General features: G+C 40.0%; 1 protein-coding gene across 1 annotated transcript in view; it reads right to left on the bottom strand.

Moving 5' to 3' along the window:
- Nucleotides 1-3593: 3593 nt before the first annotated feature.
- Tnfsf11 (TNF superfamily member 11) overlaps nt 3594-24746 on the bottom strand; it is a 32074-nt gene continuing 10921 nt past the window's right edge. Inside the window, exons 3-5 of the mRNA XM_027928927.2 lie at nt 10156-10201; nt 9980-10078; nt 3594-4361 (exon numbers count right to left, since the gene is read on the bottom strand). Coding sequence (XP_027784728.1) covers nt 3940-4361; nt 9980-10078; nt 10156-10201 — 567 coding nt within the window. The 3' untranslated portion in view covers nt 3594-3939. The remainder of the gene's footprint in view (nt 4362-9979; nt 10079-10155; nt 10202-24746) is intronic.

Genomic DNA, 24746 nt, shown 5'->3' with positions numbered 1-24746 from the left:
TGACCTGGGTCTGAACTTAGATGGGACTTACATTTTGGATTGTGAATCACCTGTGTCGGTGATGCAGAAGATAGAGGAATTGAAGGTGCTGCACCTGTCCCTTGTACATATCTGATGTTCTTTAGGGGTTTTTCACCCCTGCTATTCAAGAGGTGTCCCTGAACTTTAGATAAACTCATCTAAACTCCTATCCCTGTTTCATGATTTAATATCTCATTTAGATATTTTCAATAAGTCTTATGTATTATTTGTGTTTCTCATGGAGTTGCATGTAAACTTTTCTCCTTTCATCTATTAATTTAGGATATTTTCCTTCTAAACTTAAATAAGCTCCTTCATAACTGACTCAGATATCCCAGTGCAGCATGATGATCAACTTGACTGGGCTAAGGGATGCCCAGATAATTGATAAAACATCATTTACGGACATGCCTTATGAAGGTGTTTCCAGAAGAAATTAGCATTTGACTCACCCTTAGCAATGCAGGTGGGCATCATCCAACTCACTGAAAGATCTAAATAATATAAAATATATAGTATAAAAATGTATAAGAGCTTACTCACATTCTTTGTTTGAGCTGGGGCATCCATCTCCTGTCCTTAGACATCAGCACTCCTGGCTTTGTCCATATCTGATAATACCATAGAAAGTTTTCCTACAAATACCCAGAAAACATATAAGATGCAATAGCAGCAAGCTTCTGCAAAGAAAATGTGTCAACACAAAAGGGGGGGGGGAGGGTAATGATTAAAAACTATAATTTTTAAATTACAAAAATGTAGAAGTATCATAAAAATCTTATTAATCAAAAGGGTAGTTTTCTGTTTTACAGATAAAACCCAACACTCACTGTATACATTTTATTATAAAAAGTGACACAAGGCTAAATCATCATAATGTGAATCAATAACTAATTAGCATTTATAAATGCAGCTACTGGGAAACATATTTCAATTTCATTGCAAGGAAGCTGGAGAATCAATTAATAAAGCCAAAGTGAAAGCGAGGACATGTGTGGCCTGCCTCTGCTGGCTCCACAGGCATGGTAGGTTTGCAAGTTGAGTCAACGCTGTGCCCACTAATGTACAAGTATAGCCTGATGCCACTCTCCCAAGCCAAGTCAATAAAATACACACACAAAAAGATGAGGTCTGAGACCCTCAGCTTCCCACCAAAGTCACTGTGGAAATGGTCATTTTCCAGATGGCCTCATGGAAATAAAGGAGACAGAAGGAAAGAGGGAAAGCAAGGACACTGCACAAGAACTGCTGCTTACATAGAGTTTTGGAAAGAGGCAACAGTGCAGGGTCTGGTGCAGTCATAAAAAAACTGATTCAAGAAGACAGATGGCTTTGAATTTGGCCTGCTTTTCTTCTTTCTTATTTGACATGCATTAAGATTGAAATGGAGGAGTTAAAATGAGCAACAATTCAGTTCGCCATTGCAGCCGGTATTTGTTGGTTTCCTGGCATGATTTTGTCACAACTCAATATATTTACTTATCTGTGGCTGAGTGATGACTTGATCTAGTTCCATCTCAATCAGATGCAGCAGTCTCTTTATACCCTAAAGGCTACCAGAGAGACTAACTGGTCCTCCAGTCAAGAGCCAAGCATAAGGGAGGTGGGGAGGATTGAAACACACACAGAAGAGTAAATGTGGAAAAAAGGAATAAATGAAAAGAAAGAGCAGAAATGAAAAGTGGCCAAAGAGTGGGAAAATCAGAGTATTTCTTCCTGCATTTGAGACCCTATTGCTCAGAGCCTGACATGAACGTGATAGAAAAGAGAAGACTTTTCCCTACCTTCTGCCATATCCAATTGCTGTAGCTGCCTCCTTCCAGGCACAGGGTAATTCACACCAATATTTCATTAGTCATTATTCCAGCAAAGCTCTAAAACCCTGACCTACCCAGGTGATAATGTACAATAAAGTCTGGCTGAATTCACAAGGTCTACTCTCCAGTCTCTCCATTGGTGTTGCAGACCATCTGCCTTGCTAGCCATTTGGCTAGTGCCCAGAATATCCTGGGTGCTTTCTATTCCTGGACCTTGGGATTAGTTCATCCTTGAGAGATTGCAAGTTGGTTGCCTCTAAGAGAAACTGTGGAGAAACTGTGATTGTAGCTCATCAAAATTAATTTTTTTCTGAAGCCAGGAAGCAGTGATTGGGGTATGCAACACAGAAGACATATTTTGTACCCATCTACCTCAAATTTACTGACAGTCTTAAAGTAATAGGAGTATTTCGGCCAATCAGTGAGTCCCACCATTATGGCTCTGCTATTTAAAATTTGCGATTTCTATTTTGCAGTATCTGCTCTACCTTCTCAGCTTCTATTCTGTCATAACCATCAAGAAACATTGTGACTTCCCAAGGGAATCATTTTCTCTTCTCTCTCTCATATGAGTAGCCACCCTGTTTAGGTAGCCCACCTACATACATTTCCATGAGGACAAGTATCTAGGCCACTGATCTTTACTGTGTGAAGGTAGAAAACATTTAGATTTTCCTCCAGGCCAAACAGTTATTTTTCCAGGACATTATGAACTTGTACAAAACACCGTATTTTTCTCCTGATGTAAACATAACATAAACTTTTCCTTTATGAGTGAAGAACACTGTTTTCTATCTGGCTACATCCTTGCATACAAATCCCTTGCAAATTAATTTTCAAATTCCAAGGTTCATTAATTTAATTGAATCTGTTCCTAGTTTTTAATTAAATCTGCATTTCTCCCAGTAACCTTCAGAAAAAGATAGGAGCCACATTATCATATTGGAGAGAACAGGATCACAGAGCAAGACAGACATAAAAGAGAAATACAAAATCACAAGGCAGGTTTCATATAAATTTATTTTTGTACCAAAAAAAATTAACTTTCAAAGGCAATGTTTTTATTGTACAGTATAAAATAATTCCCACTAACTTAAAACTTAGGTTATTCTTCGCTGATAAACCACTAGTAGCTTTTCTATTTAAAAAAAAATTTACAATTTGCAGCGTTTGTAGAAAAAGACACCTGTTCAATAATTATATAAATACTCTTGACAGATTTCAGTAGCCTATTATGTATTCTTTTTGGCAATGTCAGCTTTCTAAAGTCAATTAGCTTCTAAATTTGAAAGGCACCTGGTAGCCAACAGTACGCTTGTTATTCAAGGCATCCATTTTAATTTTTTTTTACACAGGTTTGACAAGTCTGAAAAAAATCTATTAAGTTAAAAAGAATGAAGAAATATACTACATTTGATATCAGGAAACAGTATTTTTCCCCCTTAGCTGCAAGTTTTCCCCAAGGGATTTACAAAGTGCACCAGTTAAATATGTCTGTACATTTAAAACATTAAATATGTCAACAGTGAGACATTTTTTAAATATTTCGAATCAAATACTATAGCACAAATATAATTTACAATACTTTGCACAGAAAACATTACATCTGAAATATAACTTTAGATATTATATAAAAATACATATATTTTCTCTCCTCACTAGAAAAAGTATTGTTTGCAGGTTCCAGCATGATGTAACAATTCAAAAGAACTTAACCCTTCAGAAGATCATCTGTTTACAATGAGATGATACCCTCTCCACTTGAGGTGCACAGTGGCCCATAAATCATGGGTTTGATCCAGAAAGCTCACCCCTCTTGGAGCCCAAAGAGCAACCATACTTGCTCCAATCTGGTTTAATTCTAGGAATTCATTACAAAATTGTAAAACCATTGTGTAACACGCTACCATAAGTCCAAGCTCACCCATTGGCTGTACATATGCATATTGTCTACAGGGTTGAGAGCATGGATAATGAGTCTGTACCATTGTGGGCCATGCCTCTTAGTAGTCTTACACACCTATATACATATTTCTTGGTTTGTTTAAGTGATGTTTCCAAATATCTACGAAATATGTGATAATGCTCCACAGAATAGGTCTTAATCTATATCTCGAACTTTAAAAGCCCCAAAGTACGTTGCATCTTGATCTGGATCCAGTAGGGAAGGGTTGGACACTTCAATGCTTATTTCTTCACCAGACCGTAGCTTAAAAAATCCTCCAACATTTATGGAATAAAAATGGAACTCTGAATTCCCTGACCAGTATTTGGTGCTCCCTCCTTTCATCAGGGTGTGAGAACTTGGGATTTTGATGCTGGTTTTAGTGACATAGACCATCAGCTGAAGATACTCGGTTGCTAGATCTCCCGAGGTTTCATGATGTCGAAAGCAAATGTTGGCATACAGGTAATAGAAGCCATCTTGGTTAACCATTAGTTTTCCATTGCTCAAAGTCATATTGGAGATCTTGGCCCAACCCCGGTCATGGTACCAAGAGGACAGACTCACTTTGTGGGAACCTGTGGAGAGAGAGACGCCTGATTTACAATCCACTCCTGAAATGAGAAAGACAGTCTCACAATTCCATGAAGTTAGAGCAGAAAACAGCTTAACTGTCATTGTTCCTAGGGGAGAATAACTTCTTGGAATTTATTTTTCTATACAGGGAGAAATAAATTCAGATGTATTTAGTGCTCTTTGGTAGGCACATTAGAGGGTACAAAGGCCAAAAATCTCACTTTTCCTGCCTCAAGGAAGCTTCAGTACATTAGAGTTAAGTATAGAATGGGCTCAGACAAGAAGCAAGTTTGAACTGAAAGGAGAGGTACAGATAATTGCTTCGGGAATTCAATAGGGAGAGAGATTATTTCCACCTAGAGGGATCAAAACTGACTTTGTGTTGTTGCTAACTGAGCCTGGGAACTTAAAAAGAGGAATAGGATTCAGCTCCACAGACAAGAGCAGACAGGTCATTCCAGATTGAAGGAAAAGGATTAGAAAGCCAACCACCACAGCAAAGCAAGAAGCTAGCAGAGGAGAATCCTCCTACCTCACATGTTTCTGCCTTTTCTTTTATTCTATGGAGAGGGATATGTAGGAGATGAAAATCTGGGTCACAGTAACTTTGAGCAAATGGCCAAACTCCTAAAATCTATTCTTATCACCATTTATTTTCCCCACCTCTAAAAGCCCATATGTCTCTCAGGCTCACACAACTAAAAAGCTATTCTCAGAACAGCTGGAAAAAAAAAAAAACACTTCATAATCCATTGTGACCAAAGTATAGTAAAATTTCTCCCCAGTGACCAAATGTTCCTTTAGTCCCTCCTCATTCCTGGAATGAGGACAACTAATCCTCATGCTTTTACCAGAGCAGTGAAGAATTTCCAAAGAATATTCTAAATCAGGAGCAAGTCCAGTGCTTTTTTTTTTTTTTCATATTACAAGTCTCTAATGTATTTTTAATGGCTTTAAAATTTGGTAATACCTCTATGATGTAATTAATTAATCAAAGATTTATATTTATGTGGATACTTATTATTCTACTGGAAAAGATGATAACTAATGAGACACTAAGTAGAAACACTATAGAAAGTCTAGAAAGATTTTTATTTTTCTTCTGGGAATTTTGTACATACTTAGGCTAACTGAAGGTCATCATCTCTCTGACATCAAAAGTCAAAATAGAGCTGAGTCTCAGATGGGTTGGGATTAGTTTCTGCAGCTCTGAGTTCTTGGCTATTTGTTATGACTGCCCAACAACTTAAGTCAGGTCTTGTGACAGTGAGGTAAAGAAATTGGCCCAGGGTCTTAGTGGATCCTCTGGTTAGGTAGATTCTAGGAGATCCCTGTAGACTAAGACACCCACTCATGGTACTTTCCCAGACTTGCCTGAGACCTGGAGAACACTGAACATCTCATGCACCTTCCCCAAGAGAGCCACAAGTTGGAGAACATTCTACTCTCTCTGGGGTATAGCTTGGAGCCTCAAAAGCAGACTATTCCAAAGGCCAAGCAGGAAGTAGGATAAATGGAGGGGAAAAATATGACTTGGCCAGTCTACAGTGGGGCAACCCATCATTAGAAGACCAAGAACCCAGTGATTCCAATTCCCCGATGCAGAAACAGAAGCGTTCCTGAGCTCTGCAGCTATCCACATAGGGGCCACCACAGTCACTGTGGCTTCAAGGGTTCTCCACAGCAAGCTACCTTCTTTTTACATAGGAGGTCTTATTTCATGGTTTACTCCAAATGTACATATCATCCTACAGTCCCAAGGGAGTCAACATGAGACAATAGAACTGTATTCACCACATTGTCATAAACACTAGTGAAGCAATTCCTCCAGGCTGGTAAATAGCTGCCTAATTCATGGACAGAGTTAATGAAAGATGTTTCCCACCTCAAGCCAGGCATGGTGGCGCATGCTTATGATCCCTAAAGCTTGGGAAGCTGAGGCAGGAGGATCTCAAGTTCAAAGCTAGCCTCAGTGACTCAGCAAGGTCCTAGGTAACTCAGTAAGACCCTGTCTCTAAATAAAATACAAAAGGGGGGAGCTGGGGATGTGGCTATGTGATTAAGCCCCCCTGGATTCACTCCCCAGGACAAAAAAAAAGTTTCCCACCTCAAATTACCCCATACTGCCTCCTACTTGTGTGCTACATTCAATCCTTCAATTAATTATCTTATATCTCTTAACAGAGAGAAGCAGAATACTGACATGAAGTCTACCATTCAATGGAAGGGACTAGTTCATGTTAGAGTGGGATATGGCCAGAGAAGGCAAGGAAGAAATCTGAAATAAGAACTTTAGCATTATACCACTCTTATGATTAGGGAATTCAAGTAGAATACATTGTTCTTTTCTATGAAACATCTCTGTTTTTATCCATCCACTGACTCATGTATTCACAGATTTATTCTGTTGATCTGTCATGAAATAACAGTGTGGTGCTTTCTATAGACATTCATTCTGTCCATAATTAAGAATTATATCAAGTCGTACACCATCATGACACGACTAATCATAGAGAAAATAAAAAATGAGCATACAAAACACGACATTTTCATTTCTACTGTTGCAAAGCACAGGTTGACATTCAGTGACAAGAAATTTCCAAGCAAAAGCTGCAGCAATTCACAATGATTGGGAAAGCTGAGCTCAATGAGAGACAGAAGGGCTAGACAACAGGGAGGATTTGGGTCAAATCTGGACTGAGAAAAGGGAGTATATTGGTGAGGAAAAGTGTTTGAGTGTTCACAGCATCAACAGAAGAAAGTCAGGGAAGCTAGATATTAAGAAGAGAGAGCTCACATGTAGACAACAGTGGGGAAAACACATGAGAAAAATATGCTGTGATTTGATTGGAGGGACTCCATATCACCCTGGGTTTCCAACACCCATGAGGTGTGCTAGTAGCCTCCTACCCCAGGCTCCCCAGCTTCTTCAGCCCTATGCTATGGTCTGGACTTCTGCAAATAGTTAGCCTGAGCACCCTAAAGAAATCTACATATTCTGACCCCACAAAATACTTCCCAATGCGTCTTATGCAAGAAGCTTTGAAAATGCACAGACCTTGTAAGGCAGATCCTAATTTCATATGTGTAAATAAATGTGAAAAAAAAGCCATTAAAATGCAAAATTAAACCATCTTGCTTTGGCCAACACCTGGAGATCAATGAACTTAAGGGGTTGTTGACCCACCAGAGCAACAAATTCTATTTTCTTACGCAGAAGCATATACTGACACATTTCCCTAGTCACAAATCCAATAACTGTCAGAAAATAACCAGGAGTTCTTTCTTGTTATTTTGGCAATGGTTTGATTCTAGGTCCCTGCAGAGAGAGAGAGAGCTTTGCAACTAAAACATGCTTGCTATTGCCAAACCGACTTTGGCACACAGTCTAATGTAATATTTATCATATGCCATTTAAATGAACTGAAAAGATAAATGTAGGGTACATTCATAGCACATATGGCTGATACATAAGTATTAATTTGATTGCCTTTGCTAATGTGCAAAATAGTTTCCACTCAGGAAAAATTAGTGTAGCTCCATCATAAAGGACACACAGACAAAGAGACAAAATTTGTTTATGGAGCAAATATCTGGGACAGGAATAGGTAGAATAGAAAATCCTCTAAAAACCCAAGTGTTAGTTTCTTACTTTCTAATGTCTCCAATCAAGAAATAGCCCTCCATGGTCCATGCTATAATGGCTTCAAAATCACTTACTAAAATCTGGTACTTTTAAAAACTTAATTAAAAAAATAAAAAAAAAAAAAAACTTGTCTTAAGTCATTTGTACAACGAAGTGGAATAGTTATAATTATTTAAATAAACTCAAATAAAATAAAAAAATTCCAATCATGGAATGCTTTCCATATGCCACAATCTTCACAGCTACCCCATGAAGCAAGCTATATCTATGCCCACTTTAGACATGGCAAAGCCAAGGCAGAGTCTAATAAATTGTGCATGGTCATGGGTCCAGTAAGCAGGCCAGTGGCAGTCAGATTTTAGAGTCCCTGTCATCCACTAATCTAATTCTTATAGGAAAAGAGAACTTAAGGGCTTTATTTTCCTGGGACAAAGTAACTTGCTACAAGTACTATGTAGTTTATAGGATAATGTATAGCATAAAAAACAGATTTAGGGATTAACTGAGTGGAACTCAACTTCTAATCCTCCTACCTCTGTGACCTTGAGCAAATGACAAACTATATAAACCTCTGTTTCCCTCTCTGCAAATTCTGCATCACAGTCACTGTGCCTCAACATTAGAGTAAGGACTACAGACAATGAACACAGACACAAACGTCTGATCCATAAGTGGATCAGACATATTCAATAAGTGTTCAATAAGTGGCATCATAATAATTAACAATGGTATTCAATTATCACTCTATCTAATGCTTCTTGTCACCTTTTGATCCTTACCTAGCCCAAGGTGAGTGAGCAGTAGGTAGGATGATGGAATGCCCAGGGCATTAAGGTAGCTACAAGCACAAAGCCCTGGGTTTTCTCACTTTCAAAGGGTAATCAGGTCTCCAGGCCATTGAGCTAAACCCTACCCAGAGGAAATGACTGGTCTCTGAAGAAGGGGGAGAATGTCTCATTTTCCAGAGGACTAGTGTCTCTTAAAGACCATGCTGTTGAGCTCCTCCGTGGATCTCTACAGCAAATGGCTGAGTAGTTAATTACCTGGAGGAACTCATCCACCTCAGAGGTCAGCAATGGGGCTTTGTTACCTTTAGTGTGGGTAAAAACAGATGAGTATATCAAGGGATTGTCCTTCCCAATGATGTGTTCTCAACCAGCAGTCATTTGAAATAAACAGGTAGTCTGATGATCTGAAAATGAAGTCTGCTGCTCCAGAATGAGAAGTGCTGCTGTGGGGATTAGGAAGAGCAGGAACCCTGGGGGTGTGGTGATACTCAGAGATTCTCTATTAGCTGGAAGTCAAGGCCAGAGGGGAGAGAGCCATTGCATGGCCAGACCTTTCTCACAAGTCTCAGAATGACAGCCCTTGGTGATGATCTCACTCAATACCTTAGAATCCCTGGCTTAGGACTTTTCTTGAATGAAAACTGGGTTAACACAGGCAGCAGGGTCAGTCATTGACCGCCCCGCCCACACACACACACACACACACACACACATAAAAGCAGATCCTCTTCTCTCCTGCTGTGGGGACTTGGAATCCCATATGACTGGCCCCAAAGGCCCTGCCTATAGACATCAGGTGGCCAAGGCTGTCTCTGATGGCACAGAGGGAAGACCTGGGTACTGGCAGCAGCACAGGATACAGCGGTTCTGCCACACCGTGTTTGCTTTGGGGTCACCTGGCCCAGGTGTGAACATATGGCAGCTGCCATTTAAAGATCAAGGAATCCTCCTCTCCTGCTTCTACAAGGGAAGAAGTAGGAGACTTCATTTGTCCTCATCCTCTGGTCTTTCTGGGAAATTATAATGTCCATTTCCAAGACATGGATCAACTGAAGACTAATGATTTTTTTTTTTTCGCTCTTGAAAATTTCAGTAACAGGCTAATAATATTTTTGATTATGTGAATGGAATGGTAAGTGATTCTCGAGATAGTTTTATAATTAAAATAGATATAATTAAAACTTACCCGATGGGATATTGGTGGCATTAATAGTGAGATGAGCAAAAGGTTGAGTTTCAGGCTTGCCCCTCTTGGCCAGATCAAACCAGGAACCTTCCATCATAGCTGGAGATGAGAGAAAGCACATTAACCCAAGGCTAGTGACCCCATGGGATATCAAATAATCACAGATTCATGATTACCTTTCTCTGCTCGGATGTGTTGTGACCCAACGATATGTTGTAACTCCTGAAAGAAAAAGGAAAAAGGGTTTAATTTATAAGCTTATTCTTTCTGTAAAACAGTAGGACAATTCAGGAGTGTTAGATATGTGATCAATGAACCCTCTTTTCCTTCAAAAGATGCCATAAGTGCAGAGACAGTGAAATTTCTGGATTATCTCATTAGCTATCAAAGGAGGTTCACCCCTAAAGAATTGGGTGTCATTGTGCTTAAAAAGTCAAACATGCACACCATCCAACAAAACCCTTTGGACAATAGGAGGAAATAGAAGACAATGTAAATTATAAAACACAAAATAATTGAGCATAATTAAAAACTTGTAGCAGGTACACAAATGGAGATGAAGTTAACTAGGAACGTCACAATTACACGGAATATATGACCCTCCTAATTCCTCAGGGAGGCTCTATTTATGTCTGTTTCATTAGTGAATTCCTGTTACAATGCTGAAGCTCAGCCCACAGGAAAGAGAATGATGCCTGGCTCCCAGTGGTTAATTTTTTTATTTTAAAGTCACAGTGTATTTAAAGTACTTTATGGAAGTCTAAGAGCTTTTAGAGTACCAATAATTAACTCTAAATATTGCTCCAAATAGAGGTCTAGAAGCATAAGCCAGAAAACAAACGAACGCGAGTGCATAAAGAGTTTAGGTAATTGCACATCTCAATTTGAGCCCTCAGAATGAAGGCACCAATAGGTAACACATGCCCACCTGAAGCCAGGCATTAGCTAGCATTAAATGTGCCATCATGGGATCTAATAAGGTGGAGTGGATGAGAGCCCAGGCTTTCACACGGTTCAAATCCTTCATAAACTAGGATATTAACAGCCCTTCTATCATCAGGTGGTTAAGAAGATTAAATGAGATAATGCAGGTAGGCACTTAGCTGAGTGCCCAGTAAATTCAGATATATAGATACTAGAAATGCTAGAGAGATTCCTAACTTCTGTTACTAGGATAACCATTCATGCTAGCCCCAGTTACGATGTTTAAAGGATAGACCATATAGAGCTTCAGTTTTTTGAGTGTCTGGGTAGGAGGGCTTTGAATAGATTAGACAGATAGGCAAACAGATAAATGTAGACAGATGGATTCAAATAGATACAATAATACAGCTTCAATTGTTATAAGCTGGAAGGGTAATGGAGATAACATTTATTCCTTTCTGTACCTTCAGGACCTTCCCCTCCCAGAGACAGGAGAAACCTATTCTGTTTTTAATGACCACTCGAGGACACAACTCAGCTGTCTTCACTTACCTATTTGAAAGTCCTAAAATCATTGTGTGGTAACTTTGTGAAAGGAATCCTAGGGTTTATCTAAAGTCATCTTCTGCCCTGCCCTAGATTCAGGACACTGCACAGCCCTGGAGAAACCATTTGCAGGGCATTCTATAGGCCAATCCTTTTGAATTGAACAATACAGTTGGCTTCTTTCTGCTGTTCACCTCCAGCCTCCCAAGTCCCCTCTCAAGATCTTTGGATTCCCCATAGTCCCCCAGTGTTTGGAATTTCCTGGTTTGAGCTCCTCAGCATTCACAATGGAGATCATGATTTTAAACATACACACACTGAATATTTTCACACATTTAAATACACCATGAGCACCGTGTATATTTATACATTGTATATATTTTTATACATTTACATAGATATAGTGTATCTTCATTCTGTATGAATTTATGCAATTTGTATAAATGTATCTTTATGTGTTCTCTCATATGTATACATTACTATACATTTATATATACAGGATTGTATCTTTATCCATTGTGTATATCGTTACACATTCATAAATACATAAAGCTTCTTTTAACCTGATTACTAGCTCTTAAAAGATTGGAATAGGAACCTTGGAGACTTAAAGCTACCCTCTCATTTTCCCTCTAGCACTGATCTGCCTCACCATCAGAGGAGAAAAGAAGGAGTGCCGAATGAAGCAGAGCTAAGTATGGCATATGCCTGCAAGTGCCAGTTTCGTGACTTTTCTCTGCAAACACCCTTATTATCTAGACAAACAAGGAAAAATCCTTTGTCCCTGCTCAGTGGTTTTCAAACTTGAGTGTGTATGACCACCTCAGGGAGGATGATGGAAAACAGATTGCAGGGCCAGCCCAGAGTTTCTGATCCAGATCTGAGGTGGGACCTGAGAATTTGCATTTCTAACAGGTGAGCTGGTGCTGTTGGCCTGGGACATCATTTGAGTATGACAACCCCTTTCACATCCCCAAACATTCACAGATGGGCAAATGGGGAGGTTATCATGAAGCTCGAGACTTGGGCAGAAGCAGCAGAAGATTCAAGCCACTGATTAAACAGGCAGGAATTAGTTTGTTCATTCTCACCTCGGAACAATCACTTCTCGCCCATGTAATCAGTGACTTCTAGGTCAGAGCTGCCACAGACCCATTTAGTTACAAGAAAATTCAATAAATAGCACCTCTCAGAAGCAGTTTCAATGCCTGCTTGTAAAGGGAAAAAAAAAAAAAAAAAAAAAGCTTCATGCCCCAGGATGAATGAAATCTCTAGAGACTCAAAAGGTAATGCTGCTCTTATTTTATATCTCTCAGGGATCCGAGAACTGCAATTTCTCTTAGAAATTCTAAAGGAAATTTTCAATTAAAAAGAAAAAAAGAAAAGGGGGGGGGGCTTGTAATATTTCTACAACTTTGAGTTACAAAAAATGTAGTCCCAATATGTGTATCACCATCCCACATTTTTGAGTTCTAAAATCATTGTTATTTATGTACAAGCATAATATAGCATCCTCTAAGAGAACACTTTTAGGGTGTTTGGTGGTTGAGCACTGTAACAAAAATAAAATAAAATAAAGTTAACATGGGAATGCCAGTGAGGAACCTGATTGTACTTTAAGGGAAGCTTTTGGGTTGCCTTGGCCCCATCCACAGCCAGTCTAACTCAATTAGCCTGATATTACTTGATATTTTTTAAAAAATGCTCCCAGGTGATTCTAATATGCAGCAGGTGTTAGGAAACATTATTGCTAATTGAGTGTTCCCATGAAGAGCTGTTTGGTGACACCTCTGTTTAGTCAAAGGTTTATTATAATCTCACAAATTATTTTTCTATTCCATGTACTGAAAGTTAAATAACTTCTTACATTTGTAGCCAACCAACTGTTTCCTTGTAGGATCACATTTTACTCTTAAGAGAATCAGAGCCTGGATACCTATTATTTACCTCATTTTTCAGACTGAGAAATGGAGCTAGAGAGAGAGTAAGGTCTCATCTAATAAAACTGGGGCTTGAACCTCTGTCTTCCAGAGCTACACCCATGCCCCTTTAGAAGGCATCATAATGAATGCTCTTGAGAGCCCCAAGAATCCTCAGAGTATGGTTGTTTCTCTGCAGTAGTTAACTCTGAGGAGGAGGCACACCTTGACTGGGCATCTGGCTTCTGGGTTCCCGGGTGTTACAGGGCAGAGGTCTGCCACAAAACTGAGGCAGTCTCAGAGGCCCCTTCTTCAAAATGCTGATTCTTGCAATCATGCCAGGAAGATTTCAGACAAGTTGCTCAGAGTAACGGGCATGAGTTTATTAGAAGGGATAAGAAAGGGGAAAGTGGGCACTCCCAAAGGAGAGAGTGGGTCCTCTTGGAGAAAAGGACGACATGACCCTCCTGCCCTCCAGTTTTATTGGGGGTCCCAGGGAGGTTTCTAGAGCGTCCCACTCAGGTTCACTTTTTGACTTTTGACTAACAGGAGAAGGATGACATCAGACTTCTGAGTCTCTACTGCCCACAACAACTCTGGGTCACTTTGGCCTATGTTAACCAGTTCTAATTGGAACCTGTTCTTACAGATTTTGTGGCTAGAGGGAATTATCCTTATCTCCCTGAGTTCTGGGATCTAGTCTATGTAAGGGTCACAACAGTCCCCCTCTTCACTGTAACTTGTGTTCTTCTTATCAACATTTCAGGCCTTTGCAACATTGCAGATAACAGGTCGATCACAGAGAAATGTAATATGTCCTGTGGACTTAAGCCAGGCAGCGCTGCAAATAAATTGCCTTTTAAAAGAGAAAGAAAGAAAGGAAGAAAGAAAGTAAGTAAGTGTGGGTCATCACAGTGGGCCCAGATTACAGAATTATTCCCTTAACCTTATGTTCCCACCACTTGAATCTGTTCCCTATCACTGGAGATTGACAAAAGGAGCCCAAACCTCAGGAAACACGATCCCAGGCTTTTAAGAGGCTTCAGAATGCAACTGACTCGGAACTGGTCAAATATGTTCTGGGCTAAACTGACAAATCCCCCAAACTAAGGCCTGCAGGCCCTATGGATAAGGGGCAGGACATCTGCTAACATGACAGTGTCAAGTCCATTCCACAGAACAGAGCCACCCTACTTGGTCACCTCTTCAAGGATCAGATACTTTGCTACATATATTCCAAGCATAGATCTTTCTTGAATGTCCCCCAATATTTTTGGTTTTTAATATTATAGAAACCCTCCCCAAAAACATACCCAAACTTCACCTCAACTAATAATTTCATTTATTTTCTAAGCTTCACATTTATACTGATTTTCATCCACATTAGTCCTATATATCTCAAGTTAATGAGAGTGTTTTTAAATATGTAGAGTTCTTTATTCCTAAATCTTATTCAGACATTGCTTCTGGTTTCTTTGAATTCACAAAGTTCTAATAATCTAATTTGGGGAAAACACTACAAAGAGCATCCTAACTCCTTTTTTTCCTGAACAAATTATTCAGATGAAAGAGATCTTTAAAAAAAAACAAACGTATATGCGTTTTATCTTACTTTAAGCCAGCTATAAATTAATAAAACCATTTAACTCTCTGGATAAACATCTAATGCAATCACATTACCTACACTAACAGAATGCCCACAGATTTGCATAAAGAAGTTCAGGTGGCTTTGACACATATCCCAGAAAATAGCCTGAGAAGAAGCTCTGCAGAAACAGATTTCAGTGTGAGCAAGCTGGGCAAAGGGCACTCCCAGCCTTCTTTTGGCTTCAAGCCACTATTGAGTTATCTTCAAGAGAACTTAATGTTCTGCACCGCCCGCCTCCCCAAAGCACAGCTATCGGCTTTCTCTGAATTCGGCAGAGTTATTATCTGCTACTTACAAAAAGCAAAAAGAATTGGCTCTTGATTACTATAAACTATCCACGATGACTAGGATCATTACCTACAATAAGTTACTAAGAAAGTCCCATGAATGAATGAATTTATTTGTGGTCACTGTAAAAAGTAGCCTTTTCAGAAAATTGATTCATTATTAAATAAGCATAATTTGGGCTTAGTTATTTATGATCGTTTCCTTTAACCCTTCAAAATAGGACCAAAAAAAAGGAAAACTCAACTACTGCAGGCAACCAGAGAAATCAGCTGCCAATTCAAGGATAAAAGAAACCCTCTGACACACTGCCACCTAGTGGACAATGTCCAAAATTGACAAACCTGGGACAACACCCTTTTTTAAAACAATAAAGAGGAAGTTTCTGGATGTTTAAAAAAATCTTTTCATTGTGATGTCTTTCTATTTAAACTGCATAACTTTTCATCTTTGCTGTCAAAGTATATTTGAACAGACAGGAAAACAACCGATATATATATTTTTTTCTTTCAAACCTCAACTTTCACTTAACTCATCGAAAAAAAAATGTTGAGATTTCACAATTTCTCCTCCAGGAAACAAAGTACACAACAGATCAATGTGATTGTGTAACTGTGGTCTCTAGTGCTGCCTCTCTTCAACTCTTCTTGAACTCAACATCCAAGAAACACAATTCCCATGAGTGTGATAGCAAAATTTACTCCAGTCTGATAGGACCCGGCTCTCTTCAGAACCTTGAACATCTTTCAATACATTTTTAGGATCTCTTGCCAAACACAGGGAGGAAGGAGACATCCCAAAGCTGGCTCCATCTTGATTAAGTCAAGACCCCTTTGGGGAGGCTGCACTCTATAAGAATAAATATAAACACTTATTAGTACTTTTAAGTCCTTGGAGTAGTTATGGGAATTTTGCTCCAGGTAATGTAAACATTTACAACAAACTCTAAGCCTGCTTTGCAAACTCATCTGAATAACTGCCCCAAACAAGACTTTGGCAACATTTCAATTCAGGAGTGAATGTTATTAAATTGGTCTTAAGTTTGTTTGACTGCATTTTTTTGCATCCTATGAAATAATATAAACAGATTTAAGTTCCAACTGAAGACATCCCCAGCTGCAAAGATACCCTGAAAAGGTCAAGTTACTGGAGTTTGAGTTTATCTGGACTAAAAATCCACCTGTGCAATGTGATGTAAACTCTGTGTTCCATGTGGTACCTGTCAATCAGAGCACAGAAGAAGCAATTTGTACAGCCAGATGCTTTGGAAACCACTGGTTCTAGTCCATAGCTGGGGTCTCAGGTGGCTGCTTCCCTCTGCAATACCAGTAGCAGCTGCAGGGACATCTGGCTGGTTGAACAAGGATTTAACACCCCGTTTGCCAGATATAATGCAGGGTTCATACACTTGTTAACATATGTAATGCTTTCATTTTAATATCTTAATGACACCCTTCATGTAATTCTTCTCCAACCTAGTTACAAGAATAGTGCATTCATCAGTGAGTTAACACATGAATACCACACATGGGTTGTTTCTGAAAATGAATAGCCAGTTTCCTATTCCTGCAGAGGAGTCCTGCAGTCTTCCACCTGGTAAGTAGCTCAGCAATTCATCCCCTCCTCTCCAGCTACCACTGCTTTCAAGCTTCAAGCTATCATCCCTTCTCGAATTATAATAACAGCCTCCTACCTCCTTGCCCTGTCTCCTGCCCTCCTCAGACTGATCCATTGCTACTAGAATGAGCATCCTAAAGTACAGGTAGAAGCAAGTCCCTTCTCTTCTTAAAATCCTCCAGGAACAGCTTGCACACTTCAGGAATAAATCCACATCCCTCACTAGGGCTTATGAAGCTCTGAATGACTGAGCCTATGTGATATTGTGATATAAAAAGAAATAACATCATTGGTCTTCATCTCAGGTTCCTGGCACAGAACTCCTAAAATTATTGTAATTTCCTGACAGGTAGTAGTGATGAAAGCATCTTTTGTTGTTTATAAGTATCTTCCAACCAGATCTGAATTTATGCTAATGAGGTGACTATTAGAGAAACCAAACAGAAGATTAGAGGATTCGAGCTTTAGCTCCACCCTCTGACCTTCAGGGAGGAAGAGGGGCTGGAGATTGAGTTCAATCAAAAATAGTCAAAGATTTAATCAATCATGCCTACCTAACATACCCTCCACCAAAATACTATGTAATAGGATTGTGTTCTTTATAATACATTGGTAATCTTAACTAAAGTGCTTCCCTGAAATCTGAAAACTGTTCAAGCAAACTACTGCACCTGAGAAGGGGGTCACCTGAAAAACCCTCTCCCCGCACACACATGCATTTGTAACTGGTTGGTCAAAAGCACAGGTAACAGCTAGTTTCAGTTGTAGTGGTCCAGGCCTGTGATCCTAGCAACTGTGGAGGCTGAGGCGGGAGGATCACAAATTTGAGGTCAGTCTCAGCAACTTAGCAAGGCCCTCAGCAATTTAGTGAGACCCTGCCTCAAAATAAAAAGGGCAGGGGTTATAGCTCACTGGTTAAGTGCTCCTGGGTTCAAATCCCAGTTCCAAAAAGAAGAAGAAAAAGGAGAAGGAGTTGGAGAAAGAGGAGAAGAAGGAGGAGCAGCAGTTATTGTCTAGAGAACTAGAAACCACTTAAGGTGAGAAAAACTTCAAACATTTAGTGTGAAGAGTGTTGTGCATGTAGAGAACACAGCAGCTTTTCCTTTAGCTTGGTTAGACTCCAGGCTCTCCTGCTAGTCCTCCCCTGCACCACCACCCTCATGGGTTCCAGCCTCTTGGAACTACTGACAGCTCTACTGCAAGACCCCTGGCTCCTGCTCATGCAGACCTCACACAGCTGACATTACCAGCTCTTCCTTAATCACAGAGCTGCCATCTCCACGTGTTCTTAGTTTACAAAGCACAGAAAAAGCAGCCAACCCCATGAGGGACAGCAACTAAAGAGACAGGATTTGGAATCTCTCTCTCAGCTTTCCTCCCTCAACCTAAAACTCATACTGACCTTTTAATCCATAGGGCCTGGGAGGAGGGAGGATATGATATAGGACCTGGAAGGAGCAGGTGACCCCCCAGGTCTTTACGAAGTCAGTGGAAACAGTTCAAAAACATCCTAAAGCAAAGAACTTTAAGAGGAGAATCCATTCAGTAGTGAGCTGCCTAAATAAAAGCAGATTGCAAACTGTGCTTCAAACCCATTTCCTTAGAGTATAGCCCACAAGATATCTGAAAGTGGGGAGCCCAGAGCATGGTGGAAGGGGTCAGGGAGTGAGGTGGGTGAGGGCTCCCGCAGCCCAGGAAGAATAGGGGAGGGGAGAAGCTAGATGGGGTGTAGATCCCACTAATCCTGAAGGTAAAAAACATATCCAACCTAAATTTCTAACTTTTATTGATCCCTAGAAATCTTTACTTTTCAATATAAAACTACCGCCTATAAAATAATTCTCCCAATGCCAGTATCTCAACCAGATTCTTCACCTCCTCCCTCATCAGCCACCACCATCTGACAGCTGTCTATGAAAATTCTCAGTGAAGAACTTGACCAAGATATGGGTTGAGCTCCTCCCCTGCCCAAATACAGTCACCAGGGCATCATTTCTGCCAAGAGAAGTCTGAAAAGTAGAAGAGACATGTCTTCACAAATGGCTAATGAACCCTATCCACTGAGGGGCTGAAGAATATTGTGGCCTTGTTTTCATAAAGCAGAGCGATGCTTTTCCTGGCAGTGTGATGGGTATGCTGGGAATAGAAAATTAGTTTTTATTGTTTAACCTTCATGGTTTAAATGAGGAAGCTTCTGCTACAGTTAAAGGTCCCCTTGGGCATTCATAAAGGAGCTGTATGACAGCAATATTAGTCTTCATAAAGAGCCCAATTTTAAAATGTCTGACACCATGCTACTTGTTAAAAAAGTTTAATCAAGGGGTTTGGCAGAGTTACTGCAATGTGGCATCTTGGGCTAACTGTGCTATTTACCATGTCCCTGCTTTCCTTTGCCAATCGAAAAATAATAACGCCACCCTTACCTCGGCAGTGCTTTCTACACTTGCAAAGCTTCATCTCCTTTGGAAAAAAAAAAAAAAGGATTATTCTAGCACACTTTCCCCAAAAAAGTGTTTCTCACCGCTAGGAAGCAAAGTCAAAGGGGTGCAGAAAAAGCTGGGCCACCCATTAGAGACAGATGAGGCCAGGAAGGGAAGGCCATGGTCACCAGGGAAGAAGTGCCCCAGCCTCAAGGTCCCTAATATGTAGAAGCCACAAGGAGAGAGGAAGCTCCCCTTTCAAAGAAGCAGGACAATATTGTACTTGGGAGTGACCTCCAGCGCTCCATGAATCTTATGATTTACAATGTGCCTAGCTTATGATAACAGTAACCAATTAGATACCCAATTATACCTACAGCAGGGGTGGGCATAGATTATTCATTTATTAAATTTGTTCTTTAAACTTTCATTAGGCATCTACTTTATACCTGCCACTGGGGACAGAAATGAAACATTACATGGTCCCTGTCCTTGGAATGCTCACATTTGAGTGAGTCAGAGCAATCCCAGCTCACATGGTTAGTGAAGAGCTACTAAACCACAGGCAGGTGGGCAGGTATCAGTGGGAGCCTCCTTTGGAACATAATTCCTAAGTTGAGAGACAGGAAGAGAGATGATCACATAAGAAGGGCCCTGGGTTCAATCCCTGGTACCAAAAAAAAAAAAAGAAAGAAAAGAAAAGAAAAATAATGAGGGTGGAGGGGACTGGAATGGAATTTAAAGACCAGGCTCCTAATTCATTCATACATCCATTCAACAAAGTTTGATGATAGCTCCAAGAGATCAGCCTCCAGTAGGTCATAAGAATATTGTGGTCAGGGGACAGATACCCTCTTTATCCTTGCTGTAGTGAGGTAAAAGAATGCAGCCAGGTGAGGGAAGGTCAAGCACTTTAGTATGGAGGTGGGGGCCAGTGGGTACAAGTTGAGGTGTGGCTGATGAGATGGAGCAATCAAGGTAATGAGCTTGGGGCAGCAGAGGTTAATGAAGGTTTTCAGAACACAGAGGACTCATGGTACTTGCTCAGCAGCTCAGATTTTTATCCTGACTACAGGGATCCCCTGAAGGGTATTTTAACCAGGAAAGTAAGTGATATGTTCAGATGCATTTTAGAAGTCACTCAGCCTTGGAGAGGGTGGATAAGGCAATGAGGACATGGACAGAGAGGTTATTTGCAATGATCTAGGCAAGAAATGATAATGGCCTATATTTACATGAACAGAGTAGAGAGAAGAACATGAATGCAGTGTTAGGAAATAGAATTCACAGGATGGGGAAGGGGAAGTTAGTTAGTAAAAGCATAAGACCACCTTTTGGCTCCTGATCTGAGTGATGGAGATGACATTACTGACTTACGTCCTTCACCATGGAAGGGGGGAGCAAATAAGCAGCAGCATCATGGGCATGAGGACAAGGGCTCCAATTCACCAAAACATTGACGAGTATGAGCTTTTGAGGGTATAATTAGTATTTTCACTATTGTCACTGCTACCTCCTAAACCTTAGCATTCTCAAAAACCAAAGATTGTTGGCTGGGGTAGCACCCCAGGAGTTCCACGAGAATGGTACTTTCCCAGAATGGAACTCTAGACTTCAAAAAGTTCCAGCCACATTGTTTATCTGATCACCTCAGATACAGACAGCTCTCTACAATGCCCAAGGCCACCTTTCCCACACCACGCAGCCTCGATTCAAGTTCACAGCAGACACTTTATTCACAAATGGCTTGTCTGTCCAGTGGCTCTCACCTCTCCTTAGGATGCTTTGAAGAAGTGACAGGAGCACGCCCAGCCCACCAAATCAGAATCTCCAGTGATGGATTCCGGAGCCCTTTTATATCATCATCATTATTAACATGGACCTCTAGTATATCTTAAGATTCAGCAAGCTAGGGAAGCACTGCTCTGGGGCACCACTTTTTCCCTGATTGCAGAGGTTTTCCCTCTCCTGGGATGAGCCCTGCCTGGCAAAACAATCCAATCTGTCCCTCACCAGTGAAAGGCCCTCAGTCCCATTTACTTCTAGAATCAGCCCAAGATCTCAGGCCACATAACAAATGCTCCCCTTTCATGCACATCCTTTCAGTTCTATGTTTCTTTAAAGATGTCTACCTGGAATACCTTTTCTTCTCCCCTGGGGTACATGTAGCACAAATATAAGCCCATCTCTGACAATGTCATGCACCAGTTATTTCCCTCTTGCAAACCTCCTAACTCCTGCCTTCTTCCCTGGGCCTCCCCTGAGATTGAACACACTGCCAAAAGCCTATTGTTGGGCAAAAGGCAGTAGATGGCCTTGGTTTTATAGGAAAACTCTGTGGGTCTGACTTCAAATTTCCCATAAAGACAGCTTTTATAAATGCAAAATATGATTGGGGTTGAATTGCAGTTCCCAAAACTGTATGGCAAACAGAGATGAAATCCTATTGGAAAACCACTACATGACTAACATCTTGATTTGGGAACATCGATGCCCCAAAACTCAAGTTTCCTTGTGGGTTTATGAGAAAATTTCTTGGGCACAAGAAATTTTGTATACTTATATACAAAGGCAAAGAGACAATGAATAGGGTTTAATTTTTCCCCTTGTCTTTCTTTTTTGTTAACCAAAAAGCAAATGAGAAATAATGGCTATAAAACAAGTCTATGCATTACAATTTTACAAGCAGATACAATCTATTTAAATTTTAATTGATTTCTTATTTACTTTAGCTTAAAATTAGGAATGGCTTCTTAACAATAATTAAGACTGAAATTCTGAGGGATTCACTTTATATATGGCGAAAACACAATCACTTCATCTTTGAATTTTTTGGTTTTAAATTAATGCTCTTGAATTCACAAAACCTTGCAAAAATTGTTAGGTTTATTCAACATCACAAATGTATTTAAATGGATATCCATAAAACTTCCTCAAAAAGATAAAGGCTGTTTAAAAGAGAAAGGAATGAAGGAAGGAGGAAAGGAAGGGAGGGAGGAAAGGAGGGAGAAAGAAAAGAAAATGTTGACTATGGAAACTTTTTATAGACTTGTGTATTCAGAGTTAACTCTTGCTTGTCCATTTTCTTAACTATGCAGGGGCTAGTGAATGTCAGAGTCTCCTCATTCTTCCCTCACACCCATGCTCTTCTTTTCCCTATTAGGTTTATGGACAAATGAACTATCTGCTAGAGACAACATTGCCCAGCATCCTCTGAAGCAAGGTATGGTCTTAAGAGTAACCTCCAGCCAATAGGATGCTATTAGTAGTAATGTCTCAACTCTTAGGTACCACACTGACTTTTTCTTTAATCCCTTCCTTGTCTAGAGGATAATGAGTAAAAGGAGGGGAGTATGGGGGGTGTGAAGGATGGTGGAATGAGACAGAAATTATTACCCTTTGTACGTGTAGGATTGCATGAATGGTGTCACGCTGCATTGTGTGCAACCAGAGAAATGAAAAGTTGTGCTCCACTTATGTACAATGAGTTGAAATGCATTCTGCTATCATGTACAACTAATTAGAACAAATATTTTTTAAAAAATTTTTGTATTAATTTCATCAAAAAGAAAAATAAAAACCACAGGTTATAAAAAAGAAAGAAAGAGGGGCTGGGGTAGTGGCTCAATGGTAGAGTGTCTGCCTCACATGTGTGAGGCACTGGGTTTGATCCTCAGTACCACATAAAAATAAATAAATAAAAGAAAGGTATTGTGTCTATCAAAATATTTAAAAAAAGAAAGGAAGAAATGACAACAAATGGAAATATAAACTTGGACACAGAATGACGGGACATATTGAGGATGGAGAGGCATCCCTACTAATCCTGGGTGGCTTACCTCTGGATTCTTCAGGGGATACTGTGCATTTACATTTGGAATCCTGAAGGAGTTGAGGCCAAATATATACCACTGATCCCCCCGGGAATCAAGAAAGAACTGGAAGGTAAGAATGACTTGTTCAACAACTATAGCTCCCTGGTCATTCTCTAATAAGTCGTTTGTTAGAGGTTCAGAGACCTACACTCTGCGAAATGCCTAAGAGATGACTGATTGGTAGTCATTATCATCACTGGCCTTTCACATTCTGGAGTACAGTTACAAAACTTGATAGAACCCTACTTATATAAGAAGCCAGAGTCAAGATTTTAGTTCCCATTGCAGGCCTGCCTCTACATTGTGAGCAGGCCAAGGAGAGGTGAGCAGACCTGAGAAGAATGTGGCTCAAATGACAAGTCCAGCTGGATACAGCATCTAACATAAATTAACCTGTTTTATGACTGTATGAAGCATTACTACCTTGGCCTATGATATTCATAATTATCAGTTTTAGTTCTGATGAAGCATCAGGTAAGAACCAGGTTTATAACATTCTTGAATGGCTTTATGAGTTGATGAGTTGGTAGAAGTCCTCATTCATTCAAAACTATTCCTTTCTGAAGTTCAATAAGTCATCCATCACTTACTTGTTCTTATTTAAGTTCATTCCTGAAAATACATTAGGGACAATGTATCCAAATGTGTGCAAACTGACTACAGCCGTGTCCTGATGGATCTTGAAGTTTTGTTCCATAGTCACCAAACATTTCTAATGATTTAGCTCTAACCGGGGAAAATATTTTAATGCTCCCAAATATACATAGATATTTACTTAAAATATTAAATAAAAACACTCCTGGATATTATGCACATCACAAAATATTCACCATCTTTTAAAAGCTAATAACACCCATCTTTTAAAAGCTAATACCAAATAATAAATATACTGATAAGTGCTCATGCTTCCTCTCTACCTCCTAGGAGATAATCTTGAATTCATTGGACATCTCACTTTGGAGAGCAAGGTGATTTGTGTCATCTGTATATTGATCATTCTTTCAAATATTTTTGCAAGTAAATTTCAGAGAGTTTTTCAGAAACAAGCCAATGTGCAATCAACAACCTGGCACACTAAAGTCAGGCAGAGTCAGGGCCTCACCCAAGGGCACAGAATGTATAGTTAGCACATAAACAGATGGCTCTCCACTGAGACTGGCCAGGAGGTAGGAGGGCCGAGTGCCCTCCTTGCCATGCAGGGCAGTCCTCATTAAGGCCTGAGCTCACCACTCTCCCCACCCCCACCGTGGCTAGCAGAGGCCAAGGAAGCTGCCAAAACTGAAAACAAGAATCACTTTACAAATCAGACACCATTATTTATACCAGTGTTTTCTTTATTGTCATAGACTGTTATGACAGACTTTATAAACTGTGGTTGGTAGAATTGGATCACTGAGAGGCTCTCAGAGCTCTGTGCTAAATGGGGGGGAAAAGCCAAGAAAACTCAGCCACAAACAAAAAAAGAGGAAAAAAACTGCATTACTTGTCTGACCAAAGACAGGCTGGGTAAACACCACTTTTTGCACACATATA

Source organism: Marmota flaviventris, chromosome 4 (assembly GCF_047511675.1).
Source record: "Marmota flaviventris isolate mMarFla1 chromosome 4, mMarFla1.hap1, whole genome shotgun sequence".
Classification (NCBI taxonomy): Eukaryota; Metazoa; Chordata; class Mammalia; order Rodentia; family Sciuridae; genus Marmota; species Marmota flaviventris.
Note: the sequence above shows the minus strand (reverse complement) of the source record. Positions and strands in the feature narration are given on the sequence as shown.